The sequence below is a fragment of the Schistocerca nitens genome, chromosome 9 (genome assembly GCF_023898315.1).
Source record: "Schistocerca nitens isolate TAMUIC-IGC-003100 chromosome 9, iqSchNite1.1, whole genome shotgun sequence".
In the NCBI taxonomy this organism is placed as follows: Eukaryota; Metazoa; Arthropoda; class Insecta; order Orthoptera; family Acrididae; genus Schistocerca; species Schistocerca nitens.
The window spans coordinates 225,237,427-225,254,329 of NC_064622.1; the positions used below are offsets into that span (position 1 = coordinate 225,237,427).

The 16,903-nt window shown below is 41.7% G+C and overlaps 1 protein-coding gene across 1 annotated transcript in view; it reads left to right on the forward strand.

Annotated features, from left to right (window-relative positions):
- The first annotated feature begins 7,822 nt into the window (after positions 1-7,822).
- The window catches only part of LOC126203586 (uncharacterized), a 149,786-nt gene continuing 140,705 nt past the window's right edge, over positions 7,823-16,903 (forward strand). Inside the window, exon 1 of the mRNA XM_049937947.1 lies at positions 7,823-8,012. Within this exon, the coding sequence (XP_049793904.1) occupies positions 7,955-8,012 (58 nt within the window). The 5' untranslated portion in view covers positions 7,823-7,954. The remainder of the gene's footprint in view (positions 8,013-16,903) is intronic.

Below are 16,903 nucleotides of genomic sequence, written 5' to 3' on the forward strand. Positions count from 1 at the left end.
AATCACCCGATATTAGCTGCATATGAAATCTCTCCGACTGATGGAGACATTGGGTGAGACGAAGCGATCAACATCCCCACAATTTGGTACCTACACTACCGGTCAAAAGTTTTCCATCATCTATCATAAATATAGATTTGCGGTTAAAACAGCGATTTAGTTTACAATATTCCGTTACAGCGCAGTTCTGTCAACAAAATAAGTATAAACATATAAAGAATAATTGCAACTGTTATTTATTTGACTGATTGTTCTTATAGAGAGACGCTGATGAGAAACCACAACACCAGTGACCTGCCTTTACCTAAGATGATTCCATTCAAATAAGCTTCATTCTTTCAACTGTCTGCGTAACAGTCATTTGGTATTACTTACAGCACATTGTGTTTATCTAGCACTGTGTTCATATACCTGATCAGGTTCATACCACATTACCTCTTAATGGGACGGAAGCAGGAGACCGAAACTGAAAAACATGCTTCAATTTTAGCTCAGAACCAGGAAGGCTATTGAAGTAGAACAGTACTAACAGAAGTTGGAGTAGCTCCATCTATAGCGGGGTATGTATTGCAGCTATTCGGACAAACTGTTCCCATTGTAACGTTTCGCGATATGGAAGACTACAATTAACATCAGTCCATATGTGTAGAGAGTAAACACCAGAGGACTCTTACTGTACCTCAAATTCACAAGGAATTAAATAGTATCAGTACATCTCCAATCTCTGCCTCAGCAGCGCAAATCTGTCTTCGTGAACAACGTTTATAGTAGTGTATAGTGGCCATAAAGCCTTTATTACCCAAAAAAAATAAGGTGAAAAGAAACTTGAGCGCCAGCAATGGCTTAAGGTTCAAATGGCTCTGAGCACTATGGGACTTAACTTCTGAGGTCATCAGTCCCCTAGAACTTAAAACTACTTAAACCTAACTAACCTAAGGACATCACACACATCCATGCCCGAGGCAGGATTCGAACCTGCAACCGTAGCGGCCGCGCTGTTCCAGAAAGTAGCGCCTAGAACCGCTCGGCCACCCCGGCCGTCAATGGCTTATGGTGATATTCATGAACGAATCTGTGTTTGAAATATTTGGAAACCATATCGAATCTTGGTACGTTAATTTCGTGGAGAACGTATGAAGAGTGTGTGACGCTAACGGCGAAGCATGACGGAGGGTCGGTTATGGTGTGCTGATGTTTCACGGGTGATAAAGTCAGTGATCTAGCGACAATTAATGGAACGCTAAAGAAGGAAGAACATCACAAGATACTGATCAGCAATGCAGTTACATCTGGCAAGAACCTTCCGGTCGTGGTTTTGTTCTGAAGCAGGACGATGACCCCAAACATGCTTCTAAATTGTGCAGAGAGTATGTAAATAGCAAAGAGGAATGCGGGAAACAGAAGAATATGATTTGGACAAGTCAGTCGCCTGGCTTAAAACCCACTGAACTCTTATGGGATGAACATGACAGACAGGTCAGAAAACTGATACCTACATCTAGTCTGCATCTACATGGATACCATGCTATTCACTTTAGTGCCGGGCAGAGGGTTCAGCGAACCACCTTCACAATAATTCTCTGTCACTCCACTCTCTAACAGCGCGCCAGAAAGACAGAAAGAAAGAACGGAACACCTATATCTTTCTGTGAGAGCTCTGATTTTCCTTATTTTATTATGATAATCATTTCTCCCTATGTAGGTCGGCGTCAACAAAACATTTTAGCATTCGGAAGAGAAAGTTTGCGAACGAAATTTCCTGAGAAGATCCCGCCGCAGAGAAACGTATTTGTTGTAATGATGTCTACCCAAATACTGTATCATGTCCGTGACACTCTCTCCCTATTTCTCGATAACTCAAAACGTGCTGCTCTTCTTTGAACCTTCTCGGTGAACTCAGTTTAATCCTATCTAGTAAGTATCCCACACTGCGCAGCAGCATTCCAAAAGAGGACGGACGAGCGTAGAGTAGGCATTCTCTTTGGTAGATTTGTTGCATCATCTAAGTGTTCTGTCACTAAATCACAGTCCTTGGTTCGCCTTTTCCAAGATTCTCTATGTGTTCTTTCGAACTTAAGTTGTTCGTAATTTTAATTCCTAGGTATTTAATTCAATTTACGGCCTTTAGATTTGATTGATTAAACGTGTAACGGAAGTTTAACGGGATCCGTTTAGTGCTCATATGGATGACCGCTCACTTTTCACTATTTAGGGTCAATCGCCAATATTGTACCGTACAGATGTCTTTTGTAATTCGTTTTGTAATTTGTTTTGATCTTCTGATGACTTTACTAGACGATAAACGATAGGATCATCTGCAAACAACCTAAGACGATTGCTCAGATTGTCTCCTAAACCGTTTATGTAGATGAAGAACAGCAGAGGGCCGATAACACTACCTCGGGGAACGACAGAAATCTCTTCTGTTTCACTAGGTGACTTTCTGTCAGTTACTCTAACTGTGACTTCTCTGACAGGAAATTACGAATCCAGTCGAATAACTAAGACGATATTCCATAAGCACGCAAATTTATTACAAGACGCATGTGGTGTATAGTGTCAAAAGCCTTCTGGAAACATACAAACACGGAGTCAATCTGAAATCCCTTGTCAATAGCATTCAACACTTCATGTGAGTCAAGAGGTAGTTGTGCTTCACAAGAACTATGTTTTCTAAATCCGTGTTGACTTTGTGTAAACAGACCGCTTTCTTCGAGATAATTCATAATGTTCGAACACAATATATGTCCCAAAAGCCTGCCGCATATCGACATTAATGATATGGGCCTGTAATTTAGTGAATTACTGTTATGCCGTTCTTGAATACTGGTATGACCTGTGCAACTTTCCAGTCTTTGGGCACGCATCTTTTCGTCGAGGGAGCTGTTGTATATGATTGTTAAGTATGGATATATTGCATCACCATACTCTGAAAGAAATCTAAATGATATACAGTCTGGACTGCAAGTCTTGCATTTGTTATGTGATTTAAGTGTCTTCACTACTCTGAGGATATCGACTTCTAAGTTACTCACGTTGAAGATTTATGGAATGATTTACAGACGTATTGGACTGAAATAATTGCGAAAACAGATCTTAAGTCGAGAATGTCAAGAGTTTGTGCAGTTGTTATGGGGGCAACGGATGGATCCCTTGAAGACGCTAAAATATAAACCATATTGTATTTTACTTAATGACAGAGGGGGATAATCTGCATTTTATCGGACTCTTTAGTTTGTACGATGTGTATGACCGGAAGTGTGTATGAATTCTAATCATCAATGATTGGCATTAGCTGGATACGGCGGACCTGAAGAAACACACGGAGTCTCTTCCTTGCCGAATTGGGTCCATTGTGAAGGTTAGGGGCGGTATTAGAAGGATGTCACCTGGGTCCATTTTTTTTCCCACTGTGTTTATCTCTCCGAAACCTACTCGTTTATAGATATTTCATGAAACAACAAAAATCCTAAAATATCTAAAAGTACGTGACGGCACGATTTAAACGGTGAAGACCACGTAAAAAAAGTAGTTGGAAAACTAGTTGCCAGCCTGAGCTTCGCCGGAGGAATACTAAGAAAATTTACTTGTAATACACTGCCCCAAAGAGGTAGCTTACTAAAGCCTCATTCAACTTATTATTATGTATTGCTCACCGGTTTCAGACCCTTATCATATCATTTATGACTAATTGAGGGGCTTCGGTCGCAGGTTTGAATCCTGCTTCGGGCATGGATGTGTGTGATGTCCTTAGGTTAGTTAGGTTTAATTAGTTCTAAGTTCTAGGCGACTGATGACCTCCGAAGTTAAGTCGCATAGTGCTCAGAGCCATTTGAACCAACTAATTGTGGAGACTGAGAAACTCTTAGTATGATCAGTACATTTCGTCATGAGTTCGTTAGCATCCTAAGTAAGATAGTGTCTCTTTGACGCTTATCAACCTTCAGCAGCAGATGCTACAAGAGAGTCGCTGTTAGTCACAGAGACACAAAAAGTCCGAGAATGTACAGTTCAAGAAGAAGTCGACAAGACATTATTTCTTCCCACACACATTTCGCAAACATTCACGACGCGATGGGGTTATTTAAAAAAAGTTCTTCCCTCACACTAGTCGGTAATACAACAGAAAAGGGGAGGAGAGGTGTTAGGGTATCCAAAGCACCTCCTACCGCTATGTATTAGAAGGTCAGGCCTATGGTGGTGAAGTGGTGGTTGGTGAAGGTGGTTTGCGGTGTTCATACCCAGAGACTAGTTAGCTGTAAGGTGAATGGACATCACTCACAAGAATGCGTGTAAATAAAAGAAATTCGTAAATGTAAGAAATTCGTTATTTTAATGAATACAGAGACCAGCCACTTCGTTGTGTATTTTTATTTAAGCTTGTAAGGTGGCTATAATTTCGTACCTTACAAGCACTCACCCACATACTTTGCCGTGAACTACAACCACAATTAGATATCATTTGATGGGTTGTATATCGTATATATGAATATTTGAAGGAGACTGACATTGTCACGTACACCTTGTAAATAATTGTTAACGCTTATTGCATGAAAGGTGACGGAGTGTCTTTATTATAAAAACGGCGTAATGAATGATTGCCTATACTAGTAGAGGTTGTAATGCCAATGGAGATAAAACGGCAGCCAAAACTCAAGCTCTGGGTGGAAGGTCCGCACAGGTATTGGTCCTGCTTAAACACAGGTTGTAGCTAGACGGACGTCGTGGCACCTGGGCTCTGGAGCACAGTAGGGTGACGGGCGGCAGCTGTTGTAGTAGGGCCAGAAGGATAACCGGATAATACTTCCGAACTCTGCAAATTTTGGATGCAGGTGAGAGGAACGAATAAGTGGCATCTCAGAAACCACCCAGGCTGGGTTATTTTCAAGGGTTTTTACTCAGAAGCGTACCATTGTACGAGTAAAGGTTTTTCCTCGCAAACTTTCCGCGCTGGACGACAAAAGACTAAAATATGGTTGGTCGGTGTTCGGATGAATCTGTAGAGAGGAAGAATATTCCGTGGTTTCGGTAATATGATTCGTTTTCGGAATTACGATGGTGGGGAGCTGAGCTTTTCTGGGAAGCCAGTGGTGGAGAGACGAGGTCTTCCGCTGTGAGTGCCCGTGTGTGACGGTCGTTCGATATCAGCTTTGTTTGGTACAGACGGACTTGCTGTCTTTGCTCTCAGGAGAGTTTATAGTTAGAACGGTTAGGCACTGTACTGTTGCGAACCTACACGATTCTGGACTTCACCGCTGGGTTGGAAGTCGTCGTTGAGTACTCAGCGTGCAGTAATTGAGAGCACTTCGTCTGCCTATACTTACGTTGAGACGTTATCTGAACTCCGTCCTTGTGACTGGGAGTTCGCGTTTCTCTTCTGTAGAACACAGAGAGGAGAAGACAGTATTAGAGTTTATTAGTCAGAGGACCACCTTCTGCCGTCCTAGTGTTTGAAAGAGTTTATTTGTGTCTGGGGTTTTTCATCACTTCGACGCACCGGACGTGGTATATACGGTGATATCGCAAATTGCTTCGGCTTATTAGGACTATAAAAGCTAAACATCTGTGATCACGTTAGTTTATTTCCACTGAGGTTCCACACCACCGTAGATCATCTTTGAAAGGAGTGCCTTCTTGTGTTCGGTACGCCGACCTCGGTGGCCACGCGGTTCTAGGCGCTGCAGTCCGGAACCGCGCGACTGCTACGGTCGCAGGTTTGAATCCTGCCTCGGGCATGGATGTGTGTGGTGTCCTTAGGTTAGTTAGGTTTAAGTAGTTCTAAGTTCTATGGGACTGATGACCTCAGATGTTAAGTCCCATAGTGCTCAGAGCCATTTGAACCATTTTTTGTGTTCCGTACGTAGATGAGTCAATCATTTCGCGTTATTGATATTAGACCGCGCAGTCATAATAAGGGGCAGAGTTGAGCAATTGATTAGTAATTTCACTTAGGAAATGTAGACTTGGTAATATAAAGTTTTTTTTTTAATCCGCAATAAAAATATAAGCAGGAACAACGTTTATCATTGAGTAGGATTAGTTGCCTTCATCATTCATTTATGTTTAGATTGTAATTTATAGAATTAAGAGATCCTAAGGTCTGCTTCAGGGGGTAGTCAGACAGGGCTAAATCACCATTTTAGCGTTTATTATTTTCCGTTGCGCACATTCATTTTCACACCCGCCTGGAGTAGCATCTTGGAAGCTAATAGGCGTTTCGGGCTTCCACGAATCTTCAATTAGCGTATTACATATTTGAGTCTTGAGTCAGTAGAAAGTTACAACATCGGCAGAAAACTGGATGCTGCAACTGGTGCTGTGCAAAATAACAATTTTGTTTAGTTACTACACTTCGAAAGTTGTGTGTTTGCAATGTATTGCTGTTTAGATCTACTTACTTTCTACTCTTTTCGTTGTTATTTCGATTTTTGCTTTCATGGATGTCGGATAAAAAGTTGTTTGCTTCTATTTTATACAAAAACAGCCCATTATCTTCCACGTTGCCGACTGACATCTTTGTTTGCATCAGTAAAAAAGAAAGATTGTATTTTACATTCACGTTCTGTTATGGTCAAAGTTATATCTTGCTTACAGGTTCAGGATGACACACAGGTTCAGGATGATATACAGAACCTGTAAGCAAAATATATCATTGACCATAACAGAACCTGTAAGCAAAATATAGTCCTTGTATTTTTCGGATGGAAGCAAACATATCAGTCGGCAACATTCGCGGATAGTGGGCTGTTTTTGTTGCAAAATAGAAGTGAAAGAAGTGTTTGGGCCACATCCACAAGGGCAAAAATTGGAATAACAACGAGCTCAGTAGAAAGTAAGTACACCTACACAGCTGTATGTTGCAATAATACGACTCGCGAAGAGTAGTACCTAAACAAAATTGTTATATTGCACAGGACAGCTGAAGCAACCAATTTTCTGTCAATTTTGTAACTATGTACCGACTGAAGACTCAAGTATATATCACACCAGCTGAAGATGGGTGAAAGCCCGAAACGCGTATTATCTTAAATAAAAATACATAACAAAGTGGCTTGTCGGTGTAATTATTAAAATAATATAATCAACAGCCAAGGAACTTAACAGTCAGTAAACTGGATAAATTACTGTAAGGAATTCGATTTTTATTTAGAGAACTTCAGTCTCTGGAAATTTTATTTCAATTGTAAAAGAACGACATTTCCTCTGCAGAAAGGAGTGACTGACTTATGCTACAATTCTTTGTAATATAGCCACAGACACATAAGATGACAACAATAGTCACCGGTTCCGATTCTGAATATCACAAGCGGTATTTGGTGTGTGAATCGTCTAGATTTTGCAGATGAGCATCATATTACCGAAACTTGTTATGATTTTCATTATATTCTGTGAATGTATATGAAAATCGAGTGCACATTATTCTCTGTTAGACAGCAGTGAGATTGGTTAACAGCAATGCTCTCGATTATGAAGATGGAGATTTCATTCATTTGGGAGTAACCACGTTCAGTGTTAGAGGAGGAGGGCATCGCATGTTTCCCTGACCTAGACAACAATGAACCAAAACGAAAAGCTCAGATCGCGCGTCAGCAGTTGAAGATCGACGACGAGCACGCAGCACAGTAGCCGTCAGTAACTCCGTCAGCAGTGGCGTAGCAGACACACCTTGCTCCGGGGTGACTAAAGGACGCCGGTATTGGCGTCAACCAGCTGGAGACACCCGTCCTTGAGGCAGAGGCGGCGCAGTGGCCTGTGTGGCTCGGGGAACGCGCGGAGAAAGTGCGGCGGCTGACCCACATGGCGGGCCGGGCCGGGCCTTCTTTCACTCGCTCACCCAGTGCTGCGCCGCCAGCCGTCGTTCACAGCCGCGAGCCGCCGGTACACGCCTTCGTTCCGTGGGCGTGAGCACGCGGGCTCGCCGCCACCATTGCAGCCACTAGTTAGCGCACCCACCATGGCTGTCGTCCGACGAGTGTGCGCGCTGCTTTTCTTGGCATCTGTGCTCTTCTGCTGTGAGTATCCCGCCTGTGTTTCAGCTTATCTAGCTCAAGTGTTGGAGTGTCGAAATGACATTGTGCAGAGCCATCGTTGACTACTGAAAGGAACCCAGGCAATCAGTGTAGTGACGAGAGAATGACATCAGCCTATTAGCGTGCCCTAAGCGCCGTTTCCGTAGGGGCCCGTTTTTGTGTCAGGCGAAAAAAAAATAACGAAGTGTGGAAGAAGAAGGGAGGACGGAGAGCGAAGTAGAAGAGGAAGGAGAACGAGTGGAAGAAGGAGGATGGGAAGTGAGGAGGGAGTTGGAGAGCATTAAAGTGGGAGGGGTCTGGAGACGTGTGGAAGAAAATCACGAGGAGATTCAGATTGATCTGTGTTGAGCAACAGTTTCATAAGGTAGGGCTGTTGATAATATATCGATGTATCGATACGTTTTTCACAAATTCATCGATACACATCACTGATATCTTTCCACCGACGTATCGATATCAAAATGGCAATATCGAGTGCCGATACTTTTATTTTTTCTCAATTTTCGGTAAATATTTGAAGTTCTCCTTTTGAAACTGTAGTACGAGGGTAATCCCAAAAGTAAGATCTCCTATTTTTTTGTAAGTACATAGACCTGTTTATTTCTACAATGGTTTACATCAGTTTACAGCTTGAACATTTAGCTATTTTTCGACATAATCACCATTTCTGTCGATGCATTTTTGTAGACGCTGTGGCAGTTTTTGTATGCCCATGTCATACCAGCTCGCCGCCATGCTGTTCAGAAAGTTATGAAACTCTTCATTCACCTCGTCGTCGGAGCTGACTCGCTGGGACCACAATTAACGCTGACAGGTACTGTGAGACTCTGAAAAAATTCAAACGGGCAATTCAGAACCGGAGAAGAGGAATGTTGAGCAAGTTCGTACACGTTCTCCATGACAACGCTCGCCCAAACATCGCTCGGCAAACCGTTGCTCTCCTGCAACAGTTTCAGTGCAACATAATCACCCACCCACTCTATAGTCCTGACTTGGCGCCCAGTGACTAGCACCTGTTCCCTAGGTTAAAAGAACATTTGGCCGGAAAGCGACTCAGCTCCGACGACAAGGTGAAAGAAGAGGTTCATAACTTTCTGAACAGCATGGCGGCGAGCTGGTATGACATGGGCATACAAAAACTGCCACAGCGTCTACAAAAATGCATCGACAGAAATGGTGATTATGTCGAAAAATAGCTAAATGTTCAAGCTGTAAACTGATGTAAACCATTGTAGAGATAAACAGGTCTATGTACTTACAAAAAATAGGACACCTTACTTTTGGGATTACCCTCGTAGAACATAACTTTACTTTCACTGTGTGAAGGATTCTTTCCAGTTTTTGAGCTTTTATCACGTCCAGTGTTTTTCTATGACTGTGTGAAGCAAGTATTTGTAGCACAAAAGAAGGAGTCCGACTGCTGGATTGCACTGGTGGGTGGGGGGTGGGGCGAGAAGGGGGTGTGTGGAGATGGCGGTGTGAATGTAATACAAAAGCCCGCATCTCGTGGTCGTGCGGTAGCGTTCTCGCTTCCCACGCCCGGGTCCCCGGGTTCGATTCCCGGCGGGGTCAGGGATTTTCTCTGCCTCGTGATGGCTGGGTGTTGTGTGCTGTCCTTAGGTTAGTTAGGTTTAAGTAGTTCTAAGTTCTAGGGGACTTACGACCACAGCAGTTGAGTCCCATTGTGCTCAGAGCCATTTGAACCATTTTTGTAATACAAAATTTCCAATGCGAAAAATTTCTTCACACGGCCATTCTTCAAAAACAGTCGCTGAAAATTATGATCAAAAATCTAAATGATAAGATTTACGGTGGGCGGAGACGTATGAGGGGAAATGCTGACGTAATCAGCGCTCGGCATTATCAACAGAACCTCCATCGTTTAGCTTCACCACGAAATTATGACACGTTAATTGCTAGGTTGCTAGCGTTGGTAGAAATGAAGAATCAGGGAAGTCCATATGAAGTGTTCCAGACAAATACGATGTGTGACGAAACCGAACGACGGATCCATTGGACATATATTATTGTGCCACTTACAGGCACTTATCATTGTAAGCGAAGTGGTTATCGCCAAACTTGAACGTGCGTCGTTTTCCTTTCAATTCTTGCTTTAAGGTGGATAGGCAGATGCCTAGGTTGTTGATGCACAGAATATCTAATAATAAATCAATAGTTAAATATACAGCTCTAAAGCCGATATTATACTGTATTTATAATGTGCAGCCGATATTTTTATAGGCATCTACGTCGATACTTTTTTGTCTACATATCGATACTTTTCTTCCATATATCGATAGCCGATAACAAAATTCTTTTAAATATCGATATATAGGAGTTCCAATATTTTAAAAAATGACAACTGTTGTACCATAAGGTCTGTCACTACCTAGTGCGGAGACGGTTGTTTGTTGTCTTCAGCTACTAGATGGAGCCACTATCGTCATGCCAAGTTGACCAATGAAAAGGAAGTGTAAGAAGTATGCGTGCGAGTGCTGGAAAGTAATGCTTCCGATATTTTTATGTGAAAACTGTTTTAATAAAACAAGCGCTATTAACATTCATCAGGAAAGTCAACGTTTTTTTACCTGCCTCCCACTTTCATATCTCCGTTAGCAGTCAAATTTTCTAGCGGTCCACCGGTTCTAAAGTAATGGTGATCTATCAAGTAGAGAAGTAACTTTACATAATGGGCTAGCTGCCAAACCCAGTATTGTCCGTCTATTCATTTTACTACTTTTCTATTAGAAACGAAAACAAAAAATGAGTTGTGTTTGTAGTTAGTATCCCGCATCACTTCTGCAAGCACAGCGCAGCTGCCTCACGTGTCTACAACGGGATTTTGTAAACATCTCTATGGCATCGTCTCATCATAGCTCTACAGATGGCGATTGTTTTCGGCTACAGCCATTTCCACATCGCAGTCGAAAGCTGCCAGGTGTCAGGAATTCCCTTAAGTTGTCTCCACTGTAGATGTGTGCATTAAAGAATATATGTTGAAACTTCATGAATGATGCAGCATTTTTTCATGAATCTTGGTGGTTATGACGTCATACCATTTGAACTATGTGTCGTACAAAGACATATTTGTATAAGTAGATTCAGTGGCTTCTAGCCGGCCGGAGTGGCCGAGTGTTTCTAGGCGCTACAGTCTGGAACCGCGCGACCGCTACGGTCGCAGGTTCGAATCCTGCCTCGGGCATGGATGTGTGTGATGTCCTTAGGTTAGTTAGGTTTAAGTAGTTCTAAGTTCTAGTGGACTGATGACCACAGCAGTTAAGTCCCATAGTGCTCAGAGCCTTTTGAACCATTTTTTTGGCTTCTATCTGTCTGCAAAATATATTGCGAATAGAGTTAGCGCCAAAGAAGTAATAAATTTCAGCGCCACGCATAATGTGGCAGTTTTTCACGCTTCTTAGTGTTTGTGACGTCATATCTTCTGTACTATGATAGGTAGGTGGTTCTTACCCCAACTGATTGTTGCCAAGCGGCAAAATTTGGTTGACATCGGTCCAGTGGTTTAGGAGGAGACGTGGAATTTTATTCTCTTTATTGTCATTTCATTTCCCTATGCCCATATGGGATAGGCGTGGGCTGTCAGCGTACGCAAGACGCCGCTCTTCAGCCATACGAGAGTAAAAACTTTAAAACATATTTTAAAACTGGACATGGCGGTTGACAAAATGAACTTATGACGTAATAGGAAGACACAGAGTGAGTTGCATAATGTAAAATATAAAAGGTGGATTTATTGTTTAGTTAAAAGATTGACACAGATGAAATGGAAAATGAATGTTTCACAAAAGATAAATGACAGGACAGTAGCATAAGCTAAAGAAAGTAAAAAAAAGTCAGTGTATTGACGGGTTAAAATAGGTACATACATGTTGTTGTTGTTGTGGTCTTCAGTCCTGAGACTGGTTTCATGCAGCTCTCCATGCTACTCTATCCCGTGCAAGCTTCTTCATCTCCCAGTACCTACTGCAACCTACATCCTTCTGAATCTGCTTAGTGTATTCATTTCTTGGTCTCTCTCTACGATTTTTACCCTCCACGCTGCCCTCCAATACTAAATTTGTGATCCCTTGACGCCTCACAACATGTCCTACCAACCGATCCCTTCTCCTGGTCAAGCTGTGCCACAAACTTCTCTTCTCCCCAATCCTATTCAATACTTCATTAGTTATGTGATCTACCCATCTTATCTTCAGCATTCTTCTGTAGCACCACATTTCGAAAGCTTCTATTCTCTTCTTGTCCACACTATTTATCGTCCATGTTTCACTTCCATACATGGCTACACTCCATACAAATACTTTCAGAAATGACTTCCTGACACTTAAATCTATACTCGATGTTAACAAATTTCTCTTCTTCAGAAACGCTTTCCTTGCCATTGCCAGTCTACATTTTATATCCTCTCTACTTCGACCATTATCAGTTATTTTGCTCCCCAAATAGCAAAACTGCTTTACAACTTTAAGTGTCTTATTTCCTAATCTAATTCCCTCAGCATCACCCGACTGAATTCGACTACATTCCATTATCCTCGTTTTGCTTTTGTTGATGTTCATCTTATATCCTCCTTTCAAGACGCTATCCATTCCATTCAACTGCTCTTCCAAGTCCTTTGCTGTCTCTGACAGAATTACGATGTCATCGGCGAACCTCAAAGTTTTTATTTCTTCTCCATGGATTTTAATGCCTACTCCGAATTTTTCTTTTGTTTCCTTTACTGCTTGCTCAATATACAGATTGAATAACATCGGGGAGAGACTTCAACCCTGTCTTACTCCCTTCCCAACAACTGCTTCCCTTTCATGTCCCTCGACTCTTATAACTGCCATCTGGTTTCTGTACAAATTGTAAATAGCCTTTCGCTCCCTGTATTTTACCCCTGCCACCCTTAGAAATTGAAATAGAGTATTCCAGTCAACATTGTCAAAAGCTTTCTCTAAGTCTACAAATGCTAAAAACGTAGGTTTGCCTTTCCTTAATCTTTCTTCTAAGATAAGTCGTAAGGTCAGTATTGCCTCACGTGTTCCAGTATTTCTACGGAATCCAAACTCATCTTCCCCAAGGTCGGCTTCTACCAGTTTTTCCATTCGTCTGTAAAGAATTCGTGTTAGTATTTTGCAGCTGTGGCTTATTAAACTGATAGTTCGGTACTTTTCACATCTGTCAACACCTGCTTTCTTTGGGATTGGAATTATTATATTCTTCTTGAAGTCTGAGGGTATTTCGCCTGTTTCATACATCTTGCTCACCAGATGGTAGAGTTTTGTCAGGACTGGCTCTCCCAAGGCCGTCGGTAGTTCCAATGGAATGTTGTCCACTCCGGGGGCCTTGTTTCGACTCAGGTCTTTCAGTGCTCTGTCAAACTCTTCACGCAGTATCGTATCTCCCATTTCATCTTCATCTGCATCCACTTCCATTTCCATAATATTGTCCTCAAGTACATCGCCGTTGTATAGACCCTCTATATACTCCTTCCACCTTTCTGCTTTCCCTTCTTTGCTTAGAACTGGGTTTCCATCTGAGCTCTTGATTTTCATACAAGTGGTTCTCTTTTCTCCAAAGGTCTCTTTAATTTTCCTGTAGACAGTATGTATCTTACCCCTAGTGAGTCTCTACATCTTTACATTTGTCCTCTAGCCATACCTGCTTAGCCATTTTGCACTTCCTGTCGATCTCATTTTTCAGACGTTTGTATTCCTTTTTGCCTGCTTCATTTACTGCATTTTTTGCATCACTCACATGAGTGATGTGATAAGTGGACCAAGACCGTCAGAAAGAGGGGTATCATTGGACTATAGCATTTGGGGTAGTACGTAAGAGGGTGTTTGTGTGGGAGGAATTTTGGAGCCGGAATTCGGGAGAGTGAAGAGGGATGCCGTTCCGGCAGGCCGTTGTGACCGAGCGGTTCTAGGCACTTCAGTCCGGAACCGCGCTGCTGTTACGGTCGCATGTTCGAATCGTGCCTCGGGCATGGATGTGTGTGCTGTCTTTCGGTTGGTTAGGATTAAGTAGTTCTAAGTCTAGGGGACTGATGACCTCAGATGTTAAGTCCCATAGTGCTCAGAGCCATTTGAACCAATTTGAAAAAAAAAAAAAAAAAAAGGAAATGTTTTGCTGCAATAGTCCCGTTATTTCATCGCCACGCCTCGTATGATGATTGACTTGCTCACTTGAAAATGACTCTATAGACGAAATTGACCTATAGTGGCTTAAATATACAGGATGTTAGGATGTTTCACAATTCCTATTACCGACCTCTAGGGATTGTAGAGGATACTAGATAGATAAAGTTTTGTTAAGGAACCCATGTCCGGAACCGTACCGCTTGAATATAAAATAAGTCTGAAAATCGTATTGTTTTCTAATCTTCAGCTTCACGGTACACACGCATACCGACAATGAGAAGAGATCGCTGTAGCCATTCCCTGTTGTAATTATGACATCACGTACAACTTTCGTCCAATCATAACAACGACTGCGAGAAACCGTTAAATCCGTAACTAGAATCTCTGTGGTATTCTGCGGACGACCCGCACTGTCGAATTTGAAGAAGACGTCCCTCGTCACCTAGAAGACAACCTGACGGCAGTACTCGAAACACTGCCCATGCCATGGGCCCCTGCAAAGCACACGGGCCAGAGCGCATTGTCTCCGCTAAGTTCAAGCTGTATGGCTTGAGAGTTGAAAGTGATCCGGTCTTCAAACTTATATAACTTCCAAAGAATACATTTCCGGACATGGGTTTTTAATTTAAACTTTATCTTCTAAATCTCCCCCACAACCCTTAGAAGCCTGTAATACGAAATATGAAACATCCTGTACGATGTTTTAGGAAAATGAACAGAATTGTCGGAAACAATGTCGTCTTCCAAGAAATTGTCACAAAATTGGTTTACAGGTTACCCTTTCTTTCACTGTGGAAATAGAAGAAACTGAAAACTATGACATCTATGTTACTAACGATGAGAACACGGTAAGTGCCGTAACCCAGTTTCCCATAAATTCGTTCAGTGGGTGAGTGGTAAAAAGAAGTGAATACCTGTCTCGGCTTATCTGTAGATATTCCACCGTTTCTGAGAAAACGTCGATCAAAATTTTTGACGTACTTGATGTGCCCTTTAGAAAATAAACAGTCTCGTCGAAGCGGTGGCACAGTTGCTACTGTCGCGGCTTCACACTTCTGCGCCCCGTGTTCGAAACCCTATTATTACTTCAATTTTTACTTTTATTTTGTATTTATCTACCCTAATCCTTAGAAGATTACTGCTCGAATGTTTTCCAGTGTGTTTTGAAATAATGTTATCTTTATTCGTTTACTAATTGTATGTCTGGTGAATGAATTTTAAATAAATAAATAATTTGAAGTTGTTTTCAGTGAGATCCCTGTAGTGTATCTTGATCATAATCAACTGCAAGCGCAGGTTTCGGAAAAATGATTCGTTATGCCTCGTTTGCTCCGAAATTGTTGCTAATGTGTGATATCTTCAGCGAAGTTAGCGACGTTTCTTCCCCGAGTGAGATTGTCGCGAATAAATGTCGCTGTGGCAAACCTGCCTCGACGTGATGCTCTCTGTGTTTGGAATTTCTCTGTTTCCAATGTTTCTACGATTGGTATCATCCAAGGGAATGAACCAAATCTTGCTATAGAATAAACACAAGAATAAAATATAAGAGTTAAGAACTAATATTAGAATATGAGAGTTTAAAGAGACTGTAGCCCCTGAAAATACCATACATACATATATTATAAAATAAATGTAAGACACTTATTGTGAAAGCCAGTTTTGATTTTACAATTAGTATAACGCCCTTATATCCCCTGACTTCATAAGAAACATTCGTCTAGTAACCTTCTATGGACATGGGTAGATCAATGAAAAAATAAAACAAATGAAAACACTTTCGTTCACAGGACGTGAAAGTGAGGAGTGATGCCAGTCAATACGCCACCAGCTGCGCTGAGCCATCTTGTCCCAAAAGTCGGAAACCTTGATGGTTTCTACAGCAATGGTCGCGTACCTACGGATAAGCCGAGAGAGGTGTCGTTTAATTTGGCTCCTCTTGCACTGACCGAAGTTTCTCGGAAATCGGGTTACGTCACTTGCCGTGTTATGCTCGTAAGCGAGTAACTCGAGGCACAGTATCCAAGATCTGATTGCAGGTTTCCTATCTAACGTCTTCCAGGGGCAAAAAATTTTATTTTCAATATTTCGCGTAATTATTTATTAACCGAATTTCATGTCATGATCTACTCTTCGAGAGGTATAATGTTATGTTGCAAGTTTAACACAGTAAGACTAGTATTACAGTTAGAAAGTGTATATACTCGTATGTTCCTGAGGCAGCGTAACACATGACCCACTTAATACCTGGACTATATTCATCCAGTATTTGAGAATAAAACCCTTACTGACTTCCAACAAAATTTTAACGTAATTTCAAACCTTCATGAAACTTTTTCTCGCTGCCAACCTCCGCAAAATGATGGAAGCAAAGAAGTTTATCGTTAACTACATATTCGTTGTTCTTGCAGTAAAACTCCAGCATCAGGATTGACATTGTAAGTTTTTACTGCTTTACTACTAATTCGATTCGCAACGAATTTGGCGTTTCCACGCATATCAATGAATGTACCTGTAAAATTATATCACTGTACGACACACAGTTCAGCAGTTATGTCGTCGCAAACATTCGTATGCCTGAAAAACTAGCATTTGCTTAAAATGGAGCGGTTATTACCCACATTATATTCATCCAGTACTTCACAACGACAGCATTTAGTGGTTTTCGGGAAACTTTAAACATAATTTCAAACTTTTTTTAACTTTCTCTCACTTACACATTTAACGTCAAAT